The sequence below is a fragment of the Podarcis vaucheri genome (genome assembly GCF_965113315.1).
Source record: "Podarcis vaucheri genome assembly, chromosome: 10".
Lineage (NCBI taxonomy): Eukaryota > Metazoa > Chordata > Lepidosauria > Squamata > Lacertidae > Podarcis > Podarcis vaucheri.
In genome coordinates, this window is record NC_138748.1 from 55,069,373 (window position 1) to 55,095,830 (window position 26,458).

General features: G+C 43.1%; 1 protein-coding gene across 4 annotated transcripts; it reads right to left on the reverse strand.

The window, feature by feature from the left end:
- Positions 1 to 377: 377 nt before the first annotated feature.
- Positions 378 to 25,307, reverse strand: ETFBKMT (electron transfer flavoprotein subunit beta lysine methyltransferase). 4 transcript variants are annotated; one of them, XM_082240644.1, is made up of 5 exons: positions 25,191 to 25,230; positions 12,464 to 12,525; positions 5,947 to 6,390; positions 4,908 to 5,038; positions 378 to 2,613 (listed from the first exon to the last, which is right to left on the reverse strand). In XM_082240644.1, the coding sequence occupies exons 3-5, from the start codon at positions 6,264 to 6,266 to the stop codon at positions 2,270 to 2,272; spliced, it is 795 nt and encodes a 264-aa protein (XP_082096770.1). In that variant the 5' UTR covers positions 6,267 to 6,390; positions 12,464 to 12,525; positions 25,191 to 25,230; the 3' UTR covers positions 378 to 2,269. The 4 variants fall into 4 exon arrangements, with proteins under 4 accessions (XP_082096770.1, XP_082096772.1, XP_082096769.1 ...); XM_082240646.1 differs by lacking the exon at positions 12,464 to 12,525 and having other exon boundaries at positions 6,058 to 6,390; positions 25,191 to 25,307; XM_082240643.1 differs by lacking the exon at positions 12,464 to 12,525 and having other exon boundaries at positions 25,191 to 25,306.
- Between the last annotated feature and the right edge of the window lie 1,151 nt (positions 25,308 to 26,458).

Consider the following 26,458-nt stretch of genomic DNA (forward strand, 5'->3'; position numbering starts at 1 on the left):
GCAACCTAGTAGATGCCTCCCACTCATTCCCCCCATCTGACAGATGGGTGGATGGGAGGTTCAGTTTGCAAGTTTATTATTCCAGCCAAACCCCATGGGAGACTTGTAGCAATAGTATTAATAGAATAATAAAGAACGTATGTCCATAACATAAGCCAACATCCATGATGAAAGAGTTACCAGAGACACCCACAAACTCAAATTCAACTTGGATTTCAAGATTAAAGCTCCAAATCACAACAATTTATAGTGATTTTATCGGACTCATTTTTCCTGATTTTTTTTCTCTCCAGCTAATGTGTAGAAGGTCACTCTGTGTTACTAAGCTATTACTGACACTCAAAAGAAACTGAATCATTTCTGTCGGGGCCTACCTGCTTGTGAGAACAAAGGTTTCAGAAAGTGACCTCTATATAAGGGGCAACTAGAAGATAATGAGTGATGTCTTCCACAAATACAAAGTCTGACTGAGAATGGGACCTTGTGCAGTGTCCATCCAAGACTGAATCAGGACACATCAAAGAAGTGTTTCAGTTACACAAGTTGTAAATTTAAACAGGGAAAATGGGTAGAGAAAAACAGCACTCCATAGTGCTATCTGGTGGCACAATGTTATATCACATATACAACACATATAAATTGTTTTTTCTTTACAAATCTAGCCGAGCCCCAAGACTGCAGAGGGCATCACTTGGAACTGCAGCTCAATTAAGGCATTTCTTAAACAAACTGGTGAGAGTTTGGTCTGATAACTTTCTGTTGTTCTATTACTGATAACGCTCTGGTCCATTACTCCTATTCCTGCCACTAGGTTTTCATATATTCAGCATTCCTGTTTTCGAGCAAACTCTTGTATTTCAGTCTACATTTGATCAAATTTTCTATGGATTCTTCTTACAGATTCGTACACAAATCCTGAATTGCCCTAGCCCAGGCTTCCTCAACCTCGGCCCTCCAGATGTTTTGAGACTACAATTCCCATCATCCCTGACCACTAGTCCTGCTAACTAGGGATCATGGGAGTTGTAGGCCAAAAACATCTGGAGGGCCGAGGATGAGGAAGCCTGACCTAGCTAGAACTTGTATTAGCTGCCTTGCACTGACTGTCAAACCAGCTAAGGTGTGTTGATTGTGTGTATTTATTAATTGTAGAAGTTATCAAATAGGGCCTGAGTTCTGTGACAATTTGCTGGAAGACATGAACAAGATTTGGAGATTTGCTCATAAAATGTTGATGCAAGTTTGTCACATGATGACTAAATAGTGCCTCTTGGATATTGCTGCCCAATCTGAGAGACCATTTCAGTCTTTTCATGCCTTATAATTCTCCACGCACTGTTGCAGATTTGGTTCTTGATATGCATTCTGTTAAAGGACATTGGGTCACTGATATTGGAAACTGGTCGCTATCCACTCCTTCCAACATTTCAAAAGTGTTCACAAAAGTAAATACTGAAAGAGTGACTACAATGTGGCTGACAGCACTTCCAGCATGTTTGTTAAAATAAGTATATTGATGCTTAGATAATCTACAGTGTAGGAGATGGATTGAGGATTAAATCTGGAGATTAAAATTTAAACCTCCTGCCCCATGTATGCAGAATCTGTCCCGAGTTGTAACAGCAAGAATCTCTGTATTGTGTTGTAAGTCTTTCTATAATAAAGCTTTACAACTGATCATTTGGAATCCCTGCAACTGGGTCTTTCAAGGTCTCAGTAAACCACTCACCCAAGATCTGCATTTAGGCCTGTGGGACACAACACATACCACTTGCAGATAGTACATCTGTTTGCAATTTCCAATGTAACCAAAGCTCCATGTGAGCTGCCACAAAGAGGTGGTTTATCAATTTTTTACAACGAAGATACGATTTTACATTTTTAATCAACAGCAGCAACTACTGATACACCCATCCTCTGCAAGTAAAAGACTTCACTGAAAACAGTTTTTTTCCTTTATGTTTCTAAAGAATAAAACTCAGCCACATACTGGCATCCACACATAATTTCCATTAAAGTGGGAATTATAAGGCAAAGTGCTTTCTTTTATTACACCTGTCCCAGTCCGCACAAATGCCACCTTCAGCTGGTACAAACCATGCTGTGTCATTAAAATATATAGAATGTATGCATGCTGATAGAATGCATATAGGCAGTATAGTATGTATTGGCACCAGTCAGAATTTGAACTGCCACAAAATGGTGCTTTTAGTGGTTCAAGTGACATGCCATTTAGTCCAGTATTTCTGCACTTGAGGTCCATGGAGAGTCAAGGCTGGTAGTGCCAAACCACAGTACTGGTGGACCCATTGTTCTCTTGCTGCGTTGATTTGGTGAGGTCATACTCACTGACTTTGAGAAGCTGCTTCTGAATTTTGTGGCACACAAAATAGGGCCTGCCGGGGTCTCCAATTAACACTTTAGTCCTATGAGTCTGGATGTGGTTTTTCAGCCACTGATGAAGGCTGTCTGCAAGAGCTTCACTGTAAAACATGTCCCCTAGGATAATAAGATCCCAGTTGTCTACTTCTGTACCAATGAGGTTCTCTGTGAGAACATGGAAAGGATTCAGGTTGTTCAGTTCACAGTTCAGCAGCATGGCAGCTCCTGCAACTGAGAAATAAGGAAACAAACAAGACAAGATCAGTGCCCAAATTTTTGAGTTGGTAACACCACCTGGACTGGTCAACTTTCTAGTCTTTCGGATCCTTTATTGGGCAATACTTTCCTTGCCAGAATTGTTTTTAACAAGCTATCTTATAGTCTCTGTGGGCAGAGTATTGCAAGGGACACAATTCATGGGCTGATCACATTCAAGTCCCTGGTGCCTCCCTTACATTTTGTACTCTGTCTGGGAATGATGGGAGTTGTAGTCCAAAACATCTGGAGGGTACCAGATTGGTGAAGGCTGCTCAAGTCGCATCATTTACATAACTGAGTGTATTGACTGACCCAACCCTACACCAAAGTTGGCATGAACCGCTTATGCGGGGAGGCCTTTCTCCATTAGACCAGAGTTCATGCCACTGAGAACAGTAACATCTACATCCCTGACTCTGGGTAAGACCCTCATCCATTAGCTAGCTTGATCACCAATATAGAGTGGCTTCAGCTTGTGTGGGATAGTTGATAATAGACGGTTAGGTGTTAGGATACATGTTTAAGTTCTAGACCTATACTAATGTGTGCGCTCTATTACTTGAGGGAATATGTGAGAATAAATAGCACCCACTGCTTCTGCAGCATCTGGGTGGCTCGGCACTAACTGCTGGACAGGAATCAAAGGACTAGGAACTGTGTGGGTGGAATTAGAATCCCAGATGTTTCATTAGCTATGGGATAAGAATGTGGTATGTGAAAGAGGAAGGGGTCCCCAACAGAGAGCAGAAATAGTGTTTTGCGCAGTAAACAATTTAAGTATGTGTTCTGTGTAAGATTGCAATATGATATATTGTAATTATGATGCATTTTCATATATTTCATTTTTTTGCATACGATTTGTTTTTGTGCTTTTTAGTTTTTTTAAGCACAATGTTTTGAGAATTCTCTTTAATTATGTTATTTTAAATGTGGAATAATGATGATTATGATGACAATTAGCCATAGTAGTATTGTTTGGTTTCAATTGTGAAATTTGTGTTGTATTTCTTATATTGGTTCCTTATATTGGATCCTAAACTGGGTACAGGCTGGTTATTCACTCTGTAAGGCAGGTTTAATGGTTAATGGCCCCAAGTCGGGGCTGATGGTTGGGGTAAAGTTCAAATCTCTTTAGTGTTTTGAATGGACCAAAACAGCTGACTTTCGTTGACCTTTGAATATGGTCTGGTAAGTATCTTATCTAGTTGTTCAGGGTGGAATCTACAACCCATTGAAGATCATTTTCTACTTCCTGAAGTGTGTTTATATTGAGGGCTCTATGCCCTCCAACCACTAGATAAACACTATGAGATTTGGCTTCAATTGTGGCTCAGCCCCAAACCAATCTCTGACTTTGCTCATATAAAAAGACTACTATGTTTCTCTTTACATTTGCTTTCTGCCTTGCAAGAACACTGTGTGTTTTGCTTTTTCCACACTGGTTTTCTCCCCCCACCAAAGTTGGCAAGCTTAGCATGAGTGAGTCATGTGACTTCTCTAAATCTAGGGCAACATTTTCCAGTAAGTAAAGGAAAAGAAGTGAAGACAAAGTAAATAACTTGCCAGATGTTGTGGTGGTTAGAACCAAACAGTCTGTGGTTGGAACAAATAGTGAAAAACAAGCAGATTTCCTGATCTAGGAGGTATAGAAACACAAAAACACGTGCACTCTGGTTTCTGTCACGGTGTTCCATTGCGCCAGAAGTGGTTTAGTCATGCTGGTCACATGATCCGGAAAGCTGTCTGTGGACCAACACCGGCTCCCTCGGCTTGAAAGCAAGATGAGCATCGCAACCCCATAGTCGCTTTTGACTGGACTTAACCATCCGGGGGGGGGTCTTACCTTTTTTACCTTTTATCTTGAGGAGTTATAAAAGAATGCCAGCTACTTTGGGGAAGTCAGCCAAAATGAAGACATATGTCAGTGTAGGGTTCTTTATCCTTCAGACAGACAAGGGGAAACTGCTCATCCTGGATGTCTTTAAGAGAGGGTGAATTAACACCCGTTCTACACCATTTCTCTTCTGCAAAACGGGTATCTCATTTTAACAAAGCTGGAAGATCATCACTGCTGTGTTGACTGTTTCACTATCAAGTAGCCCTGCCTTGATGGCATTGATGCCTCAATGGCTATGGGACATGCTCAGTTCTTTCAAAGGCTTCTTTGTCTATCATGTTACCTTGGAACATGCTGGAGCCACATAGGTCCTCCCTTCTTCCCAATGCCCTGAGACTGACTGCACTGCACGTGCAATGGAGCATCTTACCAGGATCAATGTCGTTGGCAACAACATGCGAGGCTCCGCTCATCATGGCTGCTATGGCTGTTGCTCCACAACCGCTTCCAAGATCGAGGACTCTCTTCTCTCTGACAACCTCGGGGTTATCAAGAAGGTATCTGAGTATATTTTGAAAAACAAGAACAGTAAAAAAAACACATTCGTAGCAAAGTCTATTGCATTAGCCTAGCACTGAAAATGAATTAGCTAGTGGTATAAGGAATGCATACGTCGCAAATCAAGTAGAAGATGGATGTAAGGAAAAGGGCATTGAGAAATGCAGAAGGTGCAAGTTAAAAGGAAAACAACTAAGAACACAATAAAAGAGCCATGGAAGACATGAAACATTTATAGAAAGCTAACTGTCTGAACAGATAAGGCAATTCTGCAGACTAACTCAAAGACTAACATACAGCTGATGATGTTTTAGGAGTTGTTTACTTCAATGCATAAAAGGCTATGTGTTATATGTGTTTGGGGTCTGCCTCTGCGACCAATAGGTGCAGGGCACACCCTTCCTGTTCAGGAATAAAGAGTTTCATAGCTGATTCTTGTCTGGTTGATTGACCTCCCACTTAAAGGTAAAGGTACCCCTGACCATTAAGTCCAGTTGCGGCTGACTCTGTGGTTGCGGCGCTCCTCTTGCTTTACTGGCCCAAGGGAGCCTGTTTTTGTCCGCAGACAGCTTCCAGGTCATGTGGCCAGCATGACTAAGCCGCTTCTGGCAAACCAAAGCAGCGCACGGAAACGCTGCTTACCATCCCGTCGGAGCGGTACCTATTTATCTACTTGCACTTTTGGCGTGCTTTCAAACTGCTAGGTTGGCAGGAGCTGGGACCGAGCAACAGGAGCTCACTCCGTCGTGGAGATTCAAACCGCCAACCTTCTGATTGGCAAGCCCTAGGCTCTGTGGTTTAGACCACAGTGTCACCCGCGTTAGCAAACCCTATTTCCATAACACTAGTAAACCTAAGTCAGGGTGAACATGTGGCATGTATGCTTTCTAGGGCTGATAAGTGTTTTATACCTGGCTAGTCCTTGGCCTCCTGGCCAATAGATTGCCCAGTACGGGTCCCCATATGGCCATAAGGCAGCCTTGTCATGCCAAAATCGACAGCGAGGAGTCAGAAGTCTTAACCTTATTTCTGGTGTCAGGTTCCCACTGCTGATGACTTCTGTGTTCTTCTCCAAAAACAGTCTCATCTCTGGATCCAGGAGACTCCCTGAAGTCTTCTGGTGGTAGCACTTCCAAAGCGAACAGCTGCTTCCATCCTTTTGCTTTAGACTTGTACTGAAGATGTGTCTGCTGCATAAGCGTATCAGCCGCCTCCAGCCTATGAAAATCATGTCCTCTACTGCTCTCAGCAAGCTCCTCCCCAGCTTAAGTTCATATCAGGAATGCTTCCTTGGAGTGGAAAGTGTCAAGAAAAACTCATCAGCTATAGCTTTCAGACTCAGTGGGAAGTCATTCCTAAAAAAACAAAAGAACAGATATTTCCACTGTATATATGCCATTAGTTGAGTGTATCAGTTAATACTAAGGATGACAGAACCCATATATTAGGGCTGTATCCAGCTAAGTTCTACTCAAGAGTAGACCCACTGAAATTAATGGACCAAAGTTACTCATGTCCAGAGATTTCTATGGTTACTATTATTATTGCTTTAAGTATTTTGCATTAGGAACCCTCTTTGAATTATTCTAGAAATGTATAACTGATGAGTAGCTATCTTTCAGTACATTCCTTTCTCGCCACCCTGGCACCAGCCTGTAATGTTCAGTTCATATTAAGTTCAGTTTACATGTCCTGACCTGCTCTTATCTATCTGTATACATTCTTTTCTTATCACCCTGGAATATTAAGTGCGCATTTAGTTCCTGACCTGTACCTATCTGTACGTTCTCTAAGTCTCGCTACATCTATCATGATAGGCCTTTACGCCTGTCCAATTCTGTGTTCCTTTTATCCCTTGATGATTAATGTCTTATATGCAATTCTTGTAATGCATTTGTGTTAACCAATCAGCAACAAGCACATATGTGGCAATGCTGTAATATTCAATAAAAGGGACTCCCCGACACATGTTCGGGAGATGCCTCCCAGATAACACTCACTACCTGTCTGTCGTTATTTCAACCCAACATATAACTCTGCCTTATATTAAGACTATTGTCCAGCCAGTCTTGCTTATTCTGGCTGGTGGCAGCTCATGGGAGATCCTTTTAACAGGAGATGCCAAAGACTGGATCTTGGAAATATTATGTATGCAAACCATGTGCTCTACCACTGAGCTTCTTCCTTATTCTGCAATAGTTTGTATGCCCTATACAATAAATACTTGGCTCGCTCCTTCCCAACTATTATATTTCCATTTCTCCAGTCACATGTCACCCCTTCTCAGTTTTATACCTCTATAAATAACCATAACTTCCACCTATCTTGGGCCCTTTCTGCACTATATGTTTATAGCAGTATCACACCACTTTCAAGTCATGGCTTCCCCATGGGAAGAGCAGTTTGTTAAGGGTGCTGAGAATTGTTGCGAGAACCGTTTCCCTCACAGAGCTACAATTCCCAGAGCTCCCTGGCAAGAGGTATTTGCTGTTAAACCATTCTGAGAACTGCAGCTCTGTGGAAAACACGGGTCTCCTAACAACTCTCAACACCCTTAACAAACTACATTTCCCAGGATCCTTTCTAGTGTAGGGGTCCGAGATGCCCTCTTGGCACAAGATTGCTTCTCAGTCATACTGTGCTTTCAAGCAACATGGGCTATTTAGCTGACAGCTGCTCTTAGAGACAGACTTTGGGGGTGGAAACTTCCTGTTGTTGTCATCTGAAAAAGAGAGTTCAGAAGCGAGGGGGTAGAAACAGAGACCACATACGGTAACCTGCTTAAAGAGCAACTGATTCCACAGGACTCATGGGAGACCAATCACAAGGTTTTCTTTTGATACCCTTGTTTAAGCTTGGATGTGTTTATTTTATTACATGTACATCCTGTCCCTTTTCCTCCACGGAGCCACAGAAAGCATACTCACAAACACACACACCCCATTCAGGCAATGCCCAGCTCCATGTTCCTTCAGCAAAAGAGTGGCTTCATATGTCTTTTTAAGACCATATCCTAGAGCCAGAGCTTTAAGGGCTCCCAACTGCAGCTCTCCCTGTTGTTGGACAGGCAGAAATTCAACAGCTGCACCTTCCTTTAACATACTCCATGAGAGCTTATGTCGTTATTAACTTTTGTGCTACAGGAGTTTTTGTCTTTTTGTTAGGAACAAACTAAGGTTAAACACATTTACTACTGAGTAAACTCCACTGAACAGAGTGAGGTTTGCTTCTGAGCAAACATGCATAGCATCGTCTCATAATTTGGCAATATCTCTGGAAACTGTGTTAGGGTAAGTCTAATTACATTCAATTTTGAATGAACTGCATTTTTGTCTCGCCGTATCATGAATTCTTTCAGCGGTTTTTTCCTTGAAAATCTACTCTAGAATGTCAAACGTGAACACCAGGGGGATATCAAATATGCTACTTTATCAAGAAGCTTTCGTTTGTTTTGTTAATTCCTAGCTTAAGAAAATGGCTTCTGCTTATATATAATGGTTTACAACCTGGTAGCAGAGAAACCTAGGGCTGTAGCCAACCTTAAGCTACTCAGAGTAGACCCATTGAAATTTATGTACATGAAAACTTAGGTTCACTCATTTGTAGGGGGTCTAACGCAAGATACAACAAACCTGTTAATTCCACTGGGAAGTGTGATAGGAATTTTATGGTCTTAGATATATGGTAATGTTCATAACTGCACATACATAGATCAATAATGTGATAGGAATTTTATGGTCTTAGATATATGGTAATGTTCATAACTGCACATACATAATAAAAAAATTCCTTCCAGTAGCACCTTAAAGACCAACTAAGTTAGTTCTTGGTATGAGCTTTCGTGTGCATGCACACTTCTTCAGATGGTATCTGAAGAAGTGTGCATGCACACGAAAGCTCATACCAAGAACTAACTTAGTTGGTCTTTAAGGTGCTACTGGAAGGAATTTTTTTATTTTGACTATGGCAGACCAACACGGCTACCTATCTGTAACTGCACATACATAGATCAACACAGGAAGACCAACCTGGAACCATTTTGATTCCTGAACTGACCAAATCCTTTCTCTGCAAGGTTAAACTGGAAAAGCCTCCCCATTGTCTCTTTCCTCACAAATCCTGTCTCAAGGATATGTCTGTTTGAATAAGGTGCGAGCCTGTGACCTGGCCCAGGAAATAAGTATTTTACCACTACAAAAGACTGGCCAGGCTCCCCAGGCAATCCAATCAAGTAACTTGCCAGACAGGAGATAAACTGTGACAGGAGAAAAACAACATTTAAATTTTTGTGATGTATGCATAATGTTTCTGGGGGTGGTCTTGATCTAGAGGATGGCAATTTCAAAAGTCTTTATAAGCCATTGCACAGCATTTTTGTGGGTCCTCTTCCTCTCCTGTGTGTGAGGGGAGCACCCTGTTGCAACAGATCAATAAAGATCAAGCTTACTAGCTGCTTTGCTTCTCAATATTCTCTGGTTGGCCTCTGTTATTTTCTCCTACCAATAGGGAACCTATGTAAGGACTCTATATGGGCTCTTGGATACCCCATAAGGGAAAAGGGCATATTTTTATTTACAACAGAAGCAGGTGATCGCTCCCAATGATTATTTTCCCCTCTGACAATCCCAGTAGGAAATAAGGTATCCACGACTATGCACTGAGCAAATCCGAAGAATGTATCCCGCCTTCAGAGAAACGGGGGGCCGCTTGAGAGTGGCTTTTGTTTGCAAAATCTCTTGCGTTCAACAACAATTTGCACTCACAGAAACAAAGCGCCTCCCGCTTTTGCTAAAGCCTTTCCCTGTTGCACCCGCAGCTACGCTACCCTCCGCCTTGGCCAGAGGAATCGAAGAAGAAGAAAGCGTGATAATAACAATCCTCATTTCCGGATTCCATTTGAACACCCTCACCCGCGGGGTGGAGCACAGCGGGCATCCTGGAACCGCTCCGTCACCGAAACCTCTATGGTGCCTCGTCCTATTCCTTTACCCGCATGGGCTGCCCCTCGCGTTCGATTAACAACCGGAAGTGTTATTGCTTTGTTTAGCTGCTGCATCAGGAACGTGGAACATTCTGGACTACAACTCCCATCAAGCCTCATCTGTGGCCGTGGTGGTAGGGGCTGCTGGGAATTGGAGTCCAATAACGCCTTAAGAGAGCCGCCGCTTCAATTTCCCTGTGTTAACAGCTTCTGAGAACGCTTTCAGATTGTGTCTGTCGTTCCTCCTGCGTTTGTGAGTCAAGCCTTTTCTGCTAGTATTTTTTTTGTTTTGCTTTTTAAACTATCCTTGCCCTGTATATTTAACTGCAGCCTGGCATACAGAAGCTCAACAGGTGAAGCTTCTCTTGGCATGGAGATAATCTTTGCCTATTCCATCTCAGCGTCCCATTCTGCAGTTAAAGGCAGAAAAGTGGAGCCAGTGTTTAAAAAACTGACAACCCCAGTCTTTCCTTTTCTCCTCTTCTCTTTCTGTAATAGTTCAACAATGCAAATACAATGCAAATGTTACAAAGGATTCTTTGTGCTACACCAGTATGGTGTAATCCAGAGTGGGGGAACTTTTTCAGTTCAAATGTTGCATTCTCTTCTGGACCATTTTATGGGGGACACATGCTAGTGCTGGACACAGCGACAAATGGAAATGATATCTTTGTAGAGTGGGCTGGCTAGTTTGTACACACATACATGGCTTTCTGTCACCACCCAAGCAGCCCAGAGGCATATCAGAGCCCAAGGACACCCAAGAAGACTGTCAAACAAGGTTTGTGAGGGGTGCAGCCTGGGCAGAGTCCCAAGGGCCAGAGATAAAGGCTTGGAGGGCCACATTTAACCTCTGACATGAGGTTTCCCACAGCTGTAATTAGTGGATAAGCAAGCTGTACTAGAACCAGGATGACATGGGTTCAAATCCCCACCTTGGGCCAGTCACTATTCCTCAGTCAAACCTACCTTGCAGGTTGATTGTGCATAGAAAGATAGGGAGGGAAAAGAACCTCATGCTCCTTGGGGAAAGCGTGGAATAAAAATGAAATAATAAAGTCAAATGCAGCACAATTTGACAAGCACTAGGCTTGGTAGGGTCAAATATTGTTTTTGCAAATGCTTTTGGTTTGTGTATTGAAGGCATTTATACACAGCTCTTAAGTTTAAAAAAGGGGTCCCATAGCAGTTTACATTAAGCCATGACACACAAGGAAAAAGGAATGGAAGGGAGGAGGGGAAATAAGCTCAAATGCAAATTCTTAAATGGACTGCTATATACAATGCTCTTCCCCCCCCTGGGGGGGTACTCAAGGGTACATAGTACTGGTGAAGGGAGAGGGAAGGGTTAATCTCAATAATATCAGGACCCAAGCTAACTGCTGCAGTTGTGGTTAAGCAGCTAGCAGCAGCTGTGGTCAGACCGCAATTGCTTCAGCTATGTAGGCCAGAAGCTGCTTCCTGCTTCCTGCTTCAGAGATGCAGAAATGCAAGGTAGAGAAAACACATAGAAGGGAGGGAGGGGAGCTTAGCTAGCCATATGCCATATAAGATAATAAGTTGTAACCTTGCCAGCTGATTGGGGAGACAAATGTATGCCCCCAGGTATAAGAATGCTTGCTGGACACAGTATAAGGGCCGCCAGTCTTTGGAAACTATTCCGCTGGCTGCCTCTGCGCAGAACTCAATAAACTCTTTTCTCCGAAGACGTGTTCCTGGTGCCTTTGTCTCCTCCGGGTCACGGGGATTGCGGGCGAATGGGCTCCGGCCCCTTGGATCCCCAATTAAATAAGGCTTCATTGGCACCTCTTTTTTTGTGTAGCTAAAAAGTGTGACGTGTGACGCACACTGTAACAACTTAATGGTGAGTACCAGTACCAGTACCTATTTTTCTATTTAAAAAAAGCACTGGATATATAGTTCTGGCTGTGCAGACTCTGGCTGTCTAGAAGAGTAGCAACTCCTCACCAACTCAATGAGTGGAAAGGTTCAAGTCTTTATTGCTATAGCAATAGTGGCTCAGTATTCATTTCTCTCCAAAAAGACTGAGCAGACAACACTCAAAACAGAGCATGCCCATTTCCTCCCACCCCTCCCTAACATACATAGTCAAATTTATAGTATATAGCCAAAGACTTTTACAATTGTTATAAAAATTCTAAGCTCTCAAATATAAAATAAATGTTCATAAATGTACAAGGCCAACGCATACAGAAGTATATAAACCACGTCTTAAATAGTACAGGAGAACAATCCTGAAGCCATTTTGACTCTCCCAAATTGACCTCAAATATTTCACTGCAAGGAGGAAGGAAATGGGAAAAGCTTTCCAATTGTCTTTTGACTGTAGGGGCTTATACCTCTATTTTCAAATACAGTCTGGCAAGTATCTGTTAAGCTGAGCACACTATCAATATGCGTAAAAGATTCAGGAACTAAGTATTTACCATCTTGAAGGAATGGTCAGGCTTCCCAGAAAATGCAGTCAAGTAAGGCATTATCAGGTATCCTGGCAGACAGGAGAGAAGCAACACACTCAAATTTCTGCTGGAGACCACCTCCTTCTGTGATATAGGTATAATGTTTTGGGGGGTGGTTTTGTGGTAGTGGGTGTCAGGTAAAGGTAATAGACCCAGCATGCCCCCCTATATACTTGTAATATTAAAGCGCAAGCAGCTTTCATCTCCCACATGTAATGCTAAAGATACGAACATCCGGTTGACGAGATTATCTACAAATATACCACAGACAGTCTTGTTGGCAAGGCTCCTGCAAGCATGAGGTCAAAAGTGTAAAAGTGAGAAAGTGCATGCATAGCATTTTAAAGCAGACACATTTTCTGCTAAGGAGTTTCCAATTGCCAATGGGCCATTGTCAACGTCTACAATACTGTATTAGCAAAGAGCAGTATTAAGGCTATGGGATGCGGAGGCGCAGTAAATAAGCTGAAGTAAACAAGTTAAATGAGATGTCAGCAGAATTGAAGGGTCGCAATCACAGCCACAGCCACGCAAGTATAAGTTTTGAACAGTATCAAGCTGCTTGCTTCGCTTCCAAATAAAGCAATGAGGGATTTAGGGATCTGTGATTGGTTTTATATTGTAGTTTATGTAAAGGTTGGGGGGGTGTTGCCCCTGCAGCAGATACCATACACACACACCCTGACTACCAAAATCAGGGGTCGGCGAACCAAGCTTCCCACTTGGCGAGTCCCTGTGCGCTGCACTAAACTGGTGCAGCACGGAGTGGGGACTTGCTTCCGCGGTGCTGAAAATTGTTTCTGCGCCCATGGATTGATCTCTGCGGGAGTGAACTGGCCCAGGCGAGGTAAACCTTGCCGACCCCTGGCCAAAATCAACACAATCACTTCGGCAAATGTCGCCACAAAACACTTAACCACAGTTTTTCCTATCTCTATCCAAAGGGCCTCTGCTGCACATTACCAAATGTAAAAATTCACTGATAAATGTACAGTGGTACCCCGCAAGACGAATGCCTTGCAAAACGAAAAACTCGCTAGACGAAAGAGTTTTCCGTTTTTGAGTTGCTTCGCAAGACGAATTTCCCTATGGGCTTGCTTCGCAAGACGAAAAACGAAAACGTCTTGCAAGTTTGTTTCCTTTTTCTTAACACCGTTAATACAGTTGCGACTTCACTTCGAGAAGCAACTCATAGAACGCGGTGTGGTAGCCTTTTTTGAGGTTTTTAAAGACTGGTGATTTTTGAAGCTTTTCCAAAACTTCTTTTAAACTTTTAAAACTTTTTTGGGGGGGTTGGATTTTGGGTTGGGGTGTTTGGAATTCAAGGACTTGGTGTTGGGGAGGGGTTTGCAAGAATCTGGAAGCTTGTGTGTTTTTTTTCTGCATTTTTATGATTTTCTGTGACCATTGGGCCACTCTGCTGTTTTTTTAAATAATTCTGGATGTGAATTTCTGTGTGGTGGGTGGCTGGGGGAACAGTTGAGGAGGGGGTTCTTCAGCAAGAAGCAAAGAGTGGAAGAGGAACCTTCTTCGAGTTGTCCCCCAGAGTCTTAGAAAATGTCCTGTACACTTTGTTGATTTTTAAATGTTTTTCTGTCATGTTTAGAAACTTAATTTATTGTTCCTTCAATTTTTGAAATGCTCTTTACAGTATGTGTGACTTTAAAGAGCACTTAATAAACTCTTGTTGTACCAAATTTGGCTTTGTTTGGACTTTTTTTGACCATAGGAACACATTAATTGAATTTCAATGCATTCCTATGGGATTTTGTGCTTCGCAAGAAGAAAAATTCGCTAGGCGAAAAAACTCGCGGAACGAATTAATTTCGTCTTGCGAGGCACCACTGTATCTATCTACCTACTGGTTCACTGGGAAAACTTTAGAAAGTCATATAAAATCGCTCCCGTATGGATTTGCACCATTCCAACTTTGTTCTGTTCAGGAAAGGAATAGCTTAGGAAGGGGGGAGTCTGTACATAGCAGCCCCTTGCACAAAAGGTAATCACTGGCTTCCTGGAAATGGGTGTCAGACAGGCAGTCATCCCATGGACAGTGGCAAACCATCCAGGAATGGATTAGGTTCTTGGTTGGGACAAAGAGGTGTGATTAACTTGGCCTGGGAAACCAGGAACTTGTAAATATCTGCCCTCCCTTCCCCACAGGTGGGCAGGGTTTGCGGCACCAAGCGAGGCTCACCTGGGCGGGTGCCACCCACCTGCCTGAGCTGGCCTTTGACCCGCCCTCGGCCAGGGAGGACAATGGACGGCCGGGCCGGGGGTGGGCCTAAGGCCAAAGAAAAGAGGCTGACTCCTGGGCTCAAGCCTCTTTTGCTGCTCTTGGAAGCGAGAAGTAAACCAGGGAGTATTGGCAGCAATAGCACCCTCCACTAGACGTTCTTATTCCAGGGCCTGGGATGCCTTTGGGCGCTTTCGTGGCTCTGCAACACGGCGCACATCTGAGGAGGTGCTTCAGTTCTTGGTGCTCCTAAAGCGCAAGGGCCTTGCCATAAAAACTTTAATGCTTTACAGGGCAGCTATTTCTTTCTTTTGTAAATTCCGTCACTGGCCAGACCCCTGTGACAGCTTCCATGTCAAGAAGTGGCTGGGTGGGTGGCAGCGTGTCATTCCCCCACGACAGGATGGCAGGAAGCCTATCACCATAGACATACTTTATCTAATTTGGAAAAAACTACCAGAGATCTGCTGGTCTAATTTCAAAATGCGTCTCTTTCGGGCAGCATTTTCCCTAGCCTTTTTTGGTGCCATGCGCATTGGGGAGTGTTTGGCTGGGCCCCTGCAATCAGGGTTGGCAGACAACGACATCAAGTTCTCTGGGCATACGTTGAATGTTAAGATTCGGTAGTCAAAAACTGACCAGTTGCGCAAAGGGGTCACACTCACACTGTCCCCAACGGAACAGGCAGGCTCCTGCCCATATCGCGACACACGCCGCTTCTTCAGGGTCCGGCCCCAGTGCAAGGGCCCTTTCTTCATTCACTCAAACACGCGCCGGTTGACGCGATCACAATTCACAGCGGTTTTACGCAAAGCCTTATCTGCTTGTGGTGTTAGTCCCCAGGAATATTCTGAGCACTCATTCCATATCAGGGCTGCTACTTCAGCGGCGATACAGGGTTGGGACCCCGCACACATCAAGACACTGGGTCGCTGGCGCTCGACAGCCTACAAAAGTTACATTCGTCCCAGCTCCTCCTCCTTATCACTTGCAATTTAATTGTCTTACAGGTTTGCCCACCATGAAGATCTGGGTGATAGGCCACAGTGAAGGAGTGCAAGCCAGGGGCCTACCTTGGAATACTGTGAGAGCCAGGCTAAGGCCATTCTATAGAGCAAGCTAAAGGTCATTTTATAGAGCTAAAAGCTAAAAAACTAAGTCTCTTTCTACTGCCATTAGGATATTTTGCAGCTGCAACAAGTTTGCAAGTTTGTGGTTAGGGTATTTTGCTAGTGTTGAGCGATTTCTGAGAAACGAACCCCTGAAGAAAGCAAACAACAGGATATGTGCCGACCACAAGAGTCCTATTTAGAAGCTGTTATTTTTTAAAAAATATTTTTATTGCTTTTTTTCCAGATAAAGATATATTTTCAGTTTACAAAGAAACGTCAACAACAGAAGAAAAAAGAAAAAGAAAGAAAAAGAAAATATGAATCTTTTCAAAACTTATTTCAGTTTCCTATCGGACTTCCCCACGTCCCCCTCACAGTGCATTCTTGACAATAAAGATATCAACAAATTATAATCTTGTTTCATGCGTTTCATTATACTTTCAAAAGCTTACGTTTTAGTTTAAATTACTTATTTTCAATTTAATTTAAAAAAGCAAATGTACTGTCATTTTCAACATTTAAACATTGGTTCAATCATTAATTATTATTAATTTCATATGTCCTCCACTCTCTTTGCTGGTGCTAATTTTTCCAAATCGTGCGAATTTTTATAGTTCATATAATTTATAATACTTTTGCAAATAGTCCTTAAATTTTTTCCAGTCCTCCTCCATCGCTTCTTCCCCCAAGTCTCGGATCCTGGCAGTCATCTCGGCTAATTCCATGTAGTCCATCAGCTGCGTTTGCCACTCTTCCAGTGTGGGCAAATCTTGAATCTTCCAGTATTTGGCAATGAGAATCCTTGCTGCTGTAGTTGCATACATAAAAAACGTTCTATCCTTCTTTAACACCTTTTGGCCGACAATGCCCAATAGGAAGGCCTCTGGTTTCTTAGGGAAGGTGTACTTAAACACCTTTTTTAACTCATTATATATCATTTCCCAGAAGGCCTTCACTTTAGGGCACGCCCACCACAGGTGAAAGAATGTCCCTTCGGCCTCTTTACACTTCCAACATCTATTGTCAGTCAAATGATATATCTTTGCTAGTTTGACTGGGGTCATGTACCACCTGTATATCATTTTCATAATGTTTTCTTTCAAGGCATTGCATGCCGTAAATTTCATACCGGTGGTCCATAACCTTTCCCAGTCTTCAAACATGATGTTGTACCCAATATCTTGAGCCCACTTTATCATGGCCGATTTAACTGTCTCATCCTGAGTATTCCATTTAAGCAGCAGGTTATACATTCTTGATAATAACTTAGTCTTTGGTTCTAACAATTCTGTCTCTAATTTCGATTTTTCCACCTGGAAGCCTGTTTTTTTTTTATCCATCTTAAATACCTCTTGAATCTGGGCATAATGGAACCAATCTTGCACCTTATCCTTCAGTTTTTCATAGCTCTGTAGCCTCCAGTTATCTCCAATTTTTTCTATTATTTCCCCATATGTCGGCCAGCCGACCTCCATATTGGGTTTTTTCCGCGCCTTGGCCTCCACCGGTGATAGCCACCTCGGGGTCTTGTTTTCTAACAAATCCTTATATTTTGTCCAGACTATAAAGATTGCTTTTCTGACAATATGGTTTTTAAACATTTTGTGTGTTTTTACCTTGTCGTACCACAAATACGCATGCCATCCTAAAGAGTTGTTAAACCCTTCCAGATCTAGGACATCAGTGTTCTTAAGTAAAAGCCAATCTTTCATCCAGCAGAAAGCGGCAGCTTCATAATATAGCCTTAAGTCCGGCAGGGCAAACCCCCCTCTTTCTTTTGCATCAGTTAGTATTTTAAACTTTATTCGGGGCTTTTTGCCCTGCCAAACAAACTTTGAGATATCCTTCTGCCACTTTCCAAAACATTCCACTCTGTCCACGATCTGTAAGGTTTGAAACAAAAATAACATCTTTGGCAAAACATTCATTTTTATAGCTGCTATTCGGCCCAACAAGGAAAGTTTCAATCTTGACCAAATTTCTAAATCTTTTTTCACTTCTGTCCAACATTTTTCATAGTTGTCTTTGAATAAATTCAAATTTTTTGAGGACAAGTTTACCCCCAGATATTTCACTTTTTTCACCACATTTAACTCTGTTTCCCTCTGAAACCCATCTGTTTCTAACGATGTCAAGTTTTTACCCAATACCTTAGTTTTTTGTTTATTCAACTTAAAACCCGCCACCCGACCAAACTCCTGAATCAGTTCTAAAACTCTTTTTGTACTAGATACTGGCTCCTTTAACGTTAAAACCAAGTCATCTGCAAAAGCTTTCAGTTTATATTGTTTCTCTCCGACCTGTACTCCTTGTACCTGCCGGTCCTTCCTAATCATATTCAAGAGCACCTCCAGGACCGAGATAAATAATAAGGGGGAAAGAGGGCACCCTTGACGTGTTCCTTTTTCAATTTGAAATTCTTCTGTCACCACATTGTTCACTATCAACTTAGCTTTCTGTTCTGAATATATTGCCTCCAAACCATTTACAAACCCCCGTCCCACTCCCATCCCTTCCAAGTTCTTCTTCATAAACTTCCAGGAAATGTTGTCAAAGGCCTTCTCCGCATCTATAAAGATTAACACTGCTTTAGTGTTAATATTAGTTTGTAAAAATTCCAAAATATCAATGATGTTCCTGGTATTGTCCGACAAATGTCTACCCGGGAGAAAGCCTGCCTGGTCCTTATGAATTACTTCATTCAATACCTTTTTAAATCTATTTGCCAAAATGTCTGCAAATATTTTGTAATCCACATTAAGAAGTGAGATGGGACGGTAGTTCTTTAGTTGGGTCTTTTCAGTTTCCACTTTAGGTATCAATGTAATGAAAGCTTCTTTCCACGTTTCTGGTGCTCTCCCTCCGTCCCTAATCTGGTTACAAACCTCCATTAATGGTTGTATCAAGTAGTCTTTTAATGTCTTATAATATTTGGAGGTAAGACCATCAGGACCTGGAGATTTGCCCAACTGCATATTCTGAATGGCAGCCTCAATTTCCTGTTGTGTTATTCTGTGATTCAAGATTGATCTCTTTTCCTGAGAAAGTTCTGGTAGGCCATTTAGCTTCAAAAATTGGTCCATCTCAAACACTTCCTCGGGCCCTTGCGTATACAGTTTTTTGAAATATTTCTGGAAACACTTTCTAATTTCACCTGGTTTCTGAATGTTTTTCCCTTCAACCTCTAGATTGGTAACATAGTTCAGTTTTTGTCTTTTCTTCAACTGCCATGCTAGCAGTTTCCCACATTTGTTTGCTGATTCAAAAGATCTTTGTTTCATTTGTTTAATTTTCCATTCCACTTCTTGATTTATCAATTTCATATATTGTGATTGGTGGAATTTAATTTCTCTCAAAGTCTCTTTTGATTTTGGATTTAATCTCAATTTTTTCTCTCCTTCTTTTATCTTCTCTAATATCTTATCCTTTTTTCCATTCCAGAGTTTTTTCTTTATTGTGTTCTGTTGTATCAGAAACCCTCTCATTACAGCTTTACTTGCGTCCCAGATTGTTCTCTTTTCCACCGAGGTGCTCAAGTTAATCTCAAAATAGTCCTTTAAAGCTTTTTGGCCCTTCTTTACAATCTCTTGATCTCTTAACAGGTTGTCATTCATTCTCCATCTGAAGGAACCAGCTGGAGTAAGTCTTAATTCCATTTTCAGAGCATTATGGTCGGAGCAAGTCTTTGGGCAGATTTCCACTCTCACCATCTTAGGTGCCAGCCCTCTAGTTACCCAAATCTGGTCGATTCGTGTCCATGACAGGTGGGCCTCAGAGAAGAATGTTCCCTCCTTACCTAGGGGGTTCCTTGTCCTCCAGGTGTCAATCAAATCCATATTGTCAGTCAGTTCAAAGAAGGTTTTAGGTAGTCTGCCATCCTTAGTCAAATTTTGGTTCTGTGACTTGTCCATTAGGGTAGAGACCACCCCATTCATATCTCCCATCATGATGATGTTAGTATAATCCAGATAGTCAAGCAGTGTCTAAATGTTCTTTTTTCAAAATATGAAAGATCTTTCTCCTTTTCTCCGGGGAGTTTGCGCCATTAATATTCCAACTATATAACTGCAGGGACATCCTTGATCAATCTGTTGTTACTCTATGATGAGGTGTCCTCTTTTTCCTCCGAACCCGAGGCAGTAGGCAATGGTGCTGCTCCAAGCAGTGGTTGTGGCCAAGGAGCCGCTGTCCCCTTCTGTAGGTCCTCTCCGTGGTCGTGCAGAAACTTCTGGCAGTCTTCTTGTGTTTTGATTTTAATTTTCTTTCCTTTATATGTAAAAGATAACCCTTGAGGAAACTCCCACCTGTAAGGTATCCCGTTGCCTCTCAGTAGTCTCGCTAGGTCCGTATACACAGCCCTGAGGTCCAGAAGTTGTTTTGGTATATCCTTGTAAATTTCCGCTCTCTTGTTCTGGAACTCAAGTGATTTTTTAAAATGTAGGTCCAATATCTTGTCTCTCTCCTGGTTAGATCTCAAAATAATCAAACAGTCCCTAGGTCTGTCCTTCCTTGTCACTCTTCCCAATCTAAATGCAGTTGTTATTTTAAAATCCTGATCAACTTTTATACCCCAGAATTTGGAGAACTCCTCTGACAAATAGCCAATCAAATCTTCTTTCTCAAGTTCTGGGATAAGGTGGAGCCTCAGATTATTTTCCCGATTTCTCAATTCGACCATAGACAGATAGGCTTGCTGGTCACTAATATGTTTAAAGAGTGGCCTTACTTCTCCTTTTATTTCCTCAATTTTTTTATTTGCTTGATCAGCTTTCAAATTGGCAGCCTCAGACAACTTCCGATTCTCAGATGCTGTGTCTTTAAGATTTCCAATTTCTTGTGCATGTTGTGTCACTTGTTCAGTAAGTTTTGTAATGGAGGATGTGGCTATATCTATTTTTGCTGTCTGTTCGTCCACTTTCTTATTTAAGATTGCAAATTGATCTAGCATCTGTTTTAATAAAGTAGACTCAGCTCCTCCTGCAGCCATATCCTCTGTTTCAGTCTGACCAGCTTCGTTTAACACAGCTGGGACAGATGATCTACGTGGTTGGGTTGTCAAAGTTGTTTGTAGAAGTTGTCCTTTCCCAGCTCTCGCTTTAGCCCTTGTTTTCGGTGGACCACTCATTCCACACCTGTCTATGGCTCAAGGTCAAATTGTCCGCCTTCCCATGGGAAAGGCAGTCCCACAGTTACCAAGGAAAGCCGCAGAGAGTCAAAATAAAGTTTGTTCCGAGGCAGTTGTAAATCCAGAACTCCACTAGAGGGAGTATTATTGCAGTTCAGGAAAGAAGCAAAGAAGTTTATCCGCCATTAAAGCCTCTGCAGTCCCAAAAAGTTCAACAAAGCCCTTTTTTAAAAGAAAGGAAGAAATAAACTTTTTTCCTCCTCTTTAAAGCTTACAGAGTACTTACAGATTGCCACAATGTCCCTCCAAAAGGTGCCTGCTACAGTTCTTTAAAAGTAGCCTCCATAAGCGCCCAAATGTATCAAATTCCACTTTAGATACAATTCCCGCAGCGACACTTCTTCTTCCCCCTGCCAGCCCGATACTTGGTATTTTTTAGTTTGTAATCCAACAGTGAGGAGAAAGTTCCCAATTCAAATCAATACCGTAACAGAAGAAGAAAAACTTTCCTTTACCCTTTCCGTTGTCAGATCCTTTTACGCACGATGATTTCAGATCTTAAATCCCTTTGAAGTCGCTTCCAGCTGTCAGTTCTTTGTCTTTGATCTTTAAGCAATGTGAAGAGACGGACTTCCTTTTTTTCGTCTCTCGCTTTCAGCCAAATTCCAGAATTTGTAATCCAAAAGAGAGTAATCCTTACTCACGAGTAGGTAGATTTGTAATCCAATTCCGAGGAAGAAAGGTCAGCGCTCATCGGTAGCAGCCGCGCGGCTTCACCCCAGCAGAAAGAGCGATGAACTCACAGCACCGCTTCCCCTCCACGCTTCCGGAACCCCTTACGGGGTCCCTTCTTCGTTTCGGGGGTCGCTCCAGGTGCCCGCCGAGTCCCACGGCCACGAGCTCGCTCTGCTCGTGGTTTTTCTTGATGGATCGTCGCTATGCCGTAGCGCACGATCCTTTTCTGCGGAGCCCCTCTTCAGAAGCTGAAGAGGACCGCCATTACTGTTTCGCGCCGCCTCCGGAAGTCCCTATTTAGAAGCTGTTAAACCACAGACTCGCTTCGGTACATTTCTCGGAAGCAGGTGTTGGTTAGGAGGTGTTTATCGGAATCAATAAATAGGTCAAGTAGTTTCTCTTTCAATAATAAGCCAACAGCACCATCTAGTGGATAAGGCAGCTTGGAACCGAACAAGGCCACCACCAATTTTTCATTGGTAGAGCTTTAATGAATATGCATTAGAAACCATAAGAAGTTGTTAGTCATTGGCTAAGGGGAATGCCAAGGGGCTGAACTGTTGCTTTGCCTGAGAGTATAAAAACTGTCTGCATCTGGGTCTCGGGGGGCATTTTTCATTTCTTCCTAAATGCACCCATTTGCTTTTTGTCTGACAAAAACAAAATTGAATATAAAAACTTTTTCTTAAAAATATTGCTGCCTGGTCTTTTCATTTCTGGTCTGTATTCCGAAGTCCTTACAACAGCATTGTCCATTGGGCATCGGATTATGCACGGTCTCAAAATCGTAGCCATAACCTTAACATCCACCCCAAGGTACACTTTTATTGGATGGCCCAGCGGGGCATGCGTTGGCGGAGCTTGATGCCCATGCTGCGTAGTGCCGCAGCGACCCATGGCCCTCCAAGGGTCTTGATTATACATGCGGGGGAGAACGATCTATTGGAGCAAAAAGGCATTGCCCTTGCTGCAAGGGCAGAGCTAAAAAGCCTGCATGTCTTGTACCCGTCAATGACCATCGGCTGGTCCAATCTCCTACCCCGTCTTCACTGGAGGGGGGCTTCCAATCCCTCTCGCCTCAATTACGCGGTGAGTAAAATTAACAGGGCCATGCGCCAAATTGGTGGGTTCTCTATCCCACATCCCACCATCACATCAGATAGAGTTGACCTATTCCGGGGGGACGGGGTGCACCTGACCCCGCTGGGCAATGACCTCTGGCTCTGTGACTTGCGACAAGCCCTTGGGGACCGGATAGATTGCGGGGTTTGAATGGTCCTCGGTTGTGGGACTTGGCGGCAAGGCCCCTTAGGGCCTCGAGTGGTGGTTTTAGGCCTTGGCAAGGTAGCCTTTAGTCTAACATCAAGTTGGGGGGGGATGCATTCATGCTCGCTCCTCATGCAGCGGTGCTTGCAGGGCCCGTTAAAGGGCAAAACTGGGAGTCCCTGGCCATAGAGCGGCGGCAGGTAGGTCAAACTCCCTGGACGAGGTTAGTGGAAGGGCATGCTGTGTAAGTTTGCGCTTTGCAGTCCCCTCCCACTGAGCCTCAACTGCCTGCATATCCTCAGCCAGGCGGGCTGAGGGGGTTGCCTGCCAAGGCCTGTGCCAAGTTTCCCACTTCTAAAATTCAATAAAGTTGTGGCCAATTTGAACCCATACTCTGGTCTCTTGTGTTATCATTTGGGAAAAGGGGTAGGCACCACAGACAGGGTTTAGCGCGTGTGCCTGCAATATTTATTTTGTCTTACTTGATGGGTGTGAGGTGGAGGTCAAGGGAAGGATGGGGACAAACCCAATGCTCAGTTTGTGGTGCATTTGTGATGTATGCATGATGTAATTTTAGGGGTGTTGTGGGTATCTTTGTAAAATTTATGAAAGTGGGAGCAATCCTTTGTTCTGTGCTTCTCCCATGTGGTGGGTGGAAGTCCTCTTGTAACTGTCCTTTAAAATTAAGACCAGGCCTACAGGCTGCTATTTTGCTCCTATATTCCTGGCTGGTGTCTTTGTTTGGTAATCCAAGTGAGCCCAAGGATTTTCCTATAACAATAGGTTTTCCATTGTTTCTGAAATTTACAAAAGACTCCTCAGGGTGACACCCCAGGGAACAGACTTTTGAGAGCGATCTCAGCTGGAACACTTTGCTGTGCAGCAAAATAAAGGAACTTTGGATTCTCTCCTCTCAGCTCCTGTGTGTCTGATTAGTGGGACCCAGGAATGCGGGTGTGTTACCTGCAACAGTCTTGGGCTACAGGGTGGGCAATTTCAAAAGTCTACTGTATATAGGGGCTTGAACAGCATTGCTTGGGGTTCTCCCTCCTGCGTGTGGTGAGTGGGAACCTTGTTGCAACAGTTTATTTCCTTTAATAAATATCAGGCTTACTAGCTGCATTACTTCTAGTAAATTCATTGGTGAATTTACGGATTAGGTGGTACAAAACAAAAACTTGGTCTGTAGTGCACCGGCCCTTCTTAAATCCTGCTTGTTCTTCATGGATGATGGCTTGTTTGCTGTCCCAGTCCAGAATTTTATTTAATACATATTGAGAGTATAATTTGGAAGCCACATCTGGGAGACTTATGAGTCTATAGTTACGGGGATCTAATAGGTCCCATTTGGGGGGGGTGGTACTACTATGCTGGTGTGCCACCCTGAAGGGATGTCGCCAGTCATGTTTATGTAAGTAAAAAGTTTGGCCAAAATTGGGGCCCACCAATTTACATCTGAGGAGAATATCTCAGGAGGGATCATATCTTCCACCCGGTGCTTTCCCAGGACGCAGTGGAGTGGAGACAGGTAGCCAGTCAGGGAGGATCAGAGTTTTCTGGTGTATAGGTGAATAAGTTCATTTCACTGCCATGGATGTCACTCAGGGGTCACCCATGATTCAGGTGTTATGAGGGGTACAAGCCCGGCAGGTTCGCCTGAAAGGCCTCCTTGATCTAGACTCCAAAACTTAGCTCCGTTCCCTTTGATGAGAGCAAGGCTGAGAGATTTCCAGCTACAGTATTTTCATATTACAGTAGTACCTCGGGTTACATACGCTTCAGGTTACAGACTCCACTAACCCAGAAATAGTACCTCGGGTTAAGAACTTTGCTTCATGATGAGAACAGAAATCGTGCTCCAGCGGTGTGGCGGCAGCAGGAGGCCCCATTAGCTAAAGTGGTGCTTCAGGTTAAGAACAGTTTCAAGTTGAGAATGGAGCCCTGGAACGAATTAAGTACTTAACCCGAGGTACCACTGTATGTCATTTCCCCCTCCCTTATCAGAGTATTGTACTCTCGTTGTCTCCGTTTTAAGCAAGTACAAAAATGTGCAGACTTAGCTTTTCCTCTCACTTTTCCTCCATGCCAGAAAAAGGCTCACTGGCTACATTTCTGTGTGCCAGGCTCCTATTAAATGCTCAGGCACGGGGCAGATAAAAGAAGTTGGCAACCCTAGTGGAAACAGTGGCAAACATTGTGAAGTATATCAACTCTTCTTACCTTAAAGCTACTTTAACTTGTATTCCGTGAGGGGTCAATGCACCCAACTGGTAAGGAAGTAAATGCCGGCCTACTTTGTTGTAATGACATCTCCGTTACCAAGGCAACAAGAGGCCTATGTTCTGGAACCTTGTACTGTGATATATGTTCAGGGGCAGCCTTAAAATAAATAAATAGATCTCTGCCATCCTTGTATGGTGCATGAGGGAACAGCAGAGTCCTGTCAGAGTAAACGTTTCAGATTTAATGCCACTCACATAGTAGGGACATTATGCCTAGAGTTTCCTAAATTTATTAGGTTATGAGGCCATCTAGTGATCACAGATTTTAGTACAGTACAATAGATATGTGCTGCAATTAGTATTTACAGAGCAAAGATTTGACATCATAGCGCCCCCTACCCTTGCAAAGCCTTCATGTGTTATCACTTACCATTAAAAATCCTATATTATATTTGTTCAGCATTCCCTTTCTGTTACATCAGCTGCCTTGGAGGCCTGTTCTCAGATAACAGGGTAGGGGAATTCAGGCCCAGGAGGCAAATGTACTCGTGTGGTCTGTGGTGGTGGTGGTGGTGGTGGTGGTGCAGGAGTTTGGGCCAGAGTCCTGCACAGCAGAACGAGCAGGAGAACCTGCAAACTAAGTAGAGCTGACTTACTACGATGTAAGGTAAGTGAACAAAAACATTCCTCTTCAACAAGGCCTTTGGCTGATTCATATCATATTTTAAATGTATCTGTGGGGAAGGTATGTGTGGTATTGTTTTGTTGTTTTGGTTTAATTATTTACTTGTGTTTATCTTGTATTTTATTTTGTGAACTGCCCTGGGGCCTCTTGATGAAGGGTGGTATATAAATTTAATTAATTAATTATAATAACAATGGGTTTCATTCGCCTTCCTTTCTCGGCCTCTGCACTACAGACAATGAGTTACGGTGGCTTTGCATTAGCAGAAAGTTGTGCAAGGCAGAGCTCCAGATTGTTGTTGATTTCTCCCTCCATGCCTCCCACCCTTAAAAGCTGCTCCTGAGAGTGACGATTAACACCTAGCTTGATTATTTAGGGTGTTATGGGAGGGGCAGTACCTCAGGTGGGGGCAGTTTGTTCACCTTTAGTCCCTGCCCTGCACTCAGCTCTCACCTGTGGCTCCTAGAAGCTGTCCACATGCAATGGCAGCCACACCCCAAGAATGGTTTCAACTGGCCGGCTAAAACAGATGAAGGTAACCTTAGTAGGGACTTCCCCTGCATGCAGAGACAGGCTCCAGC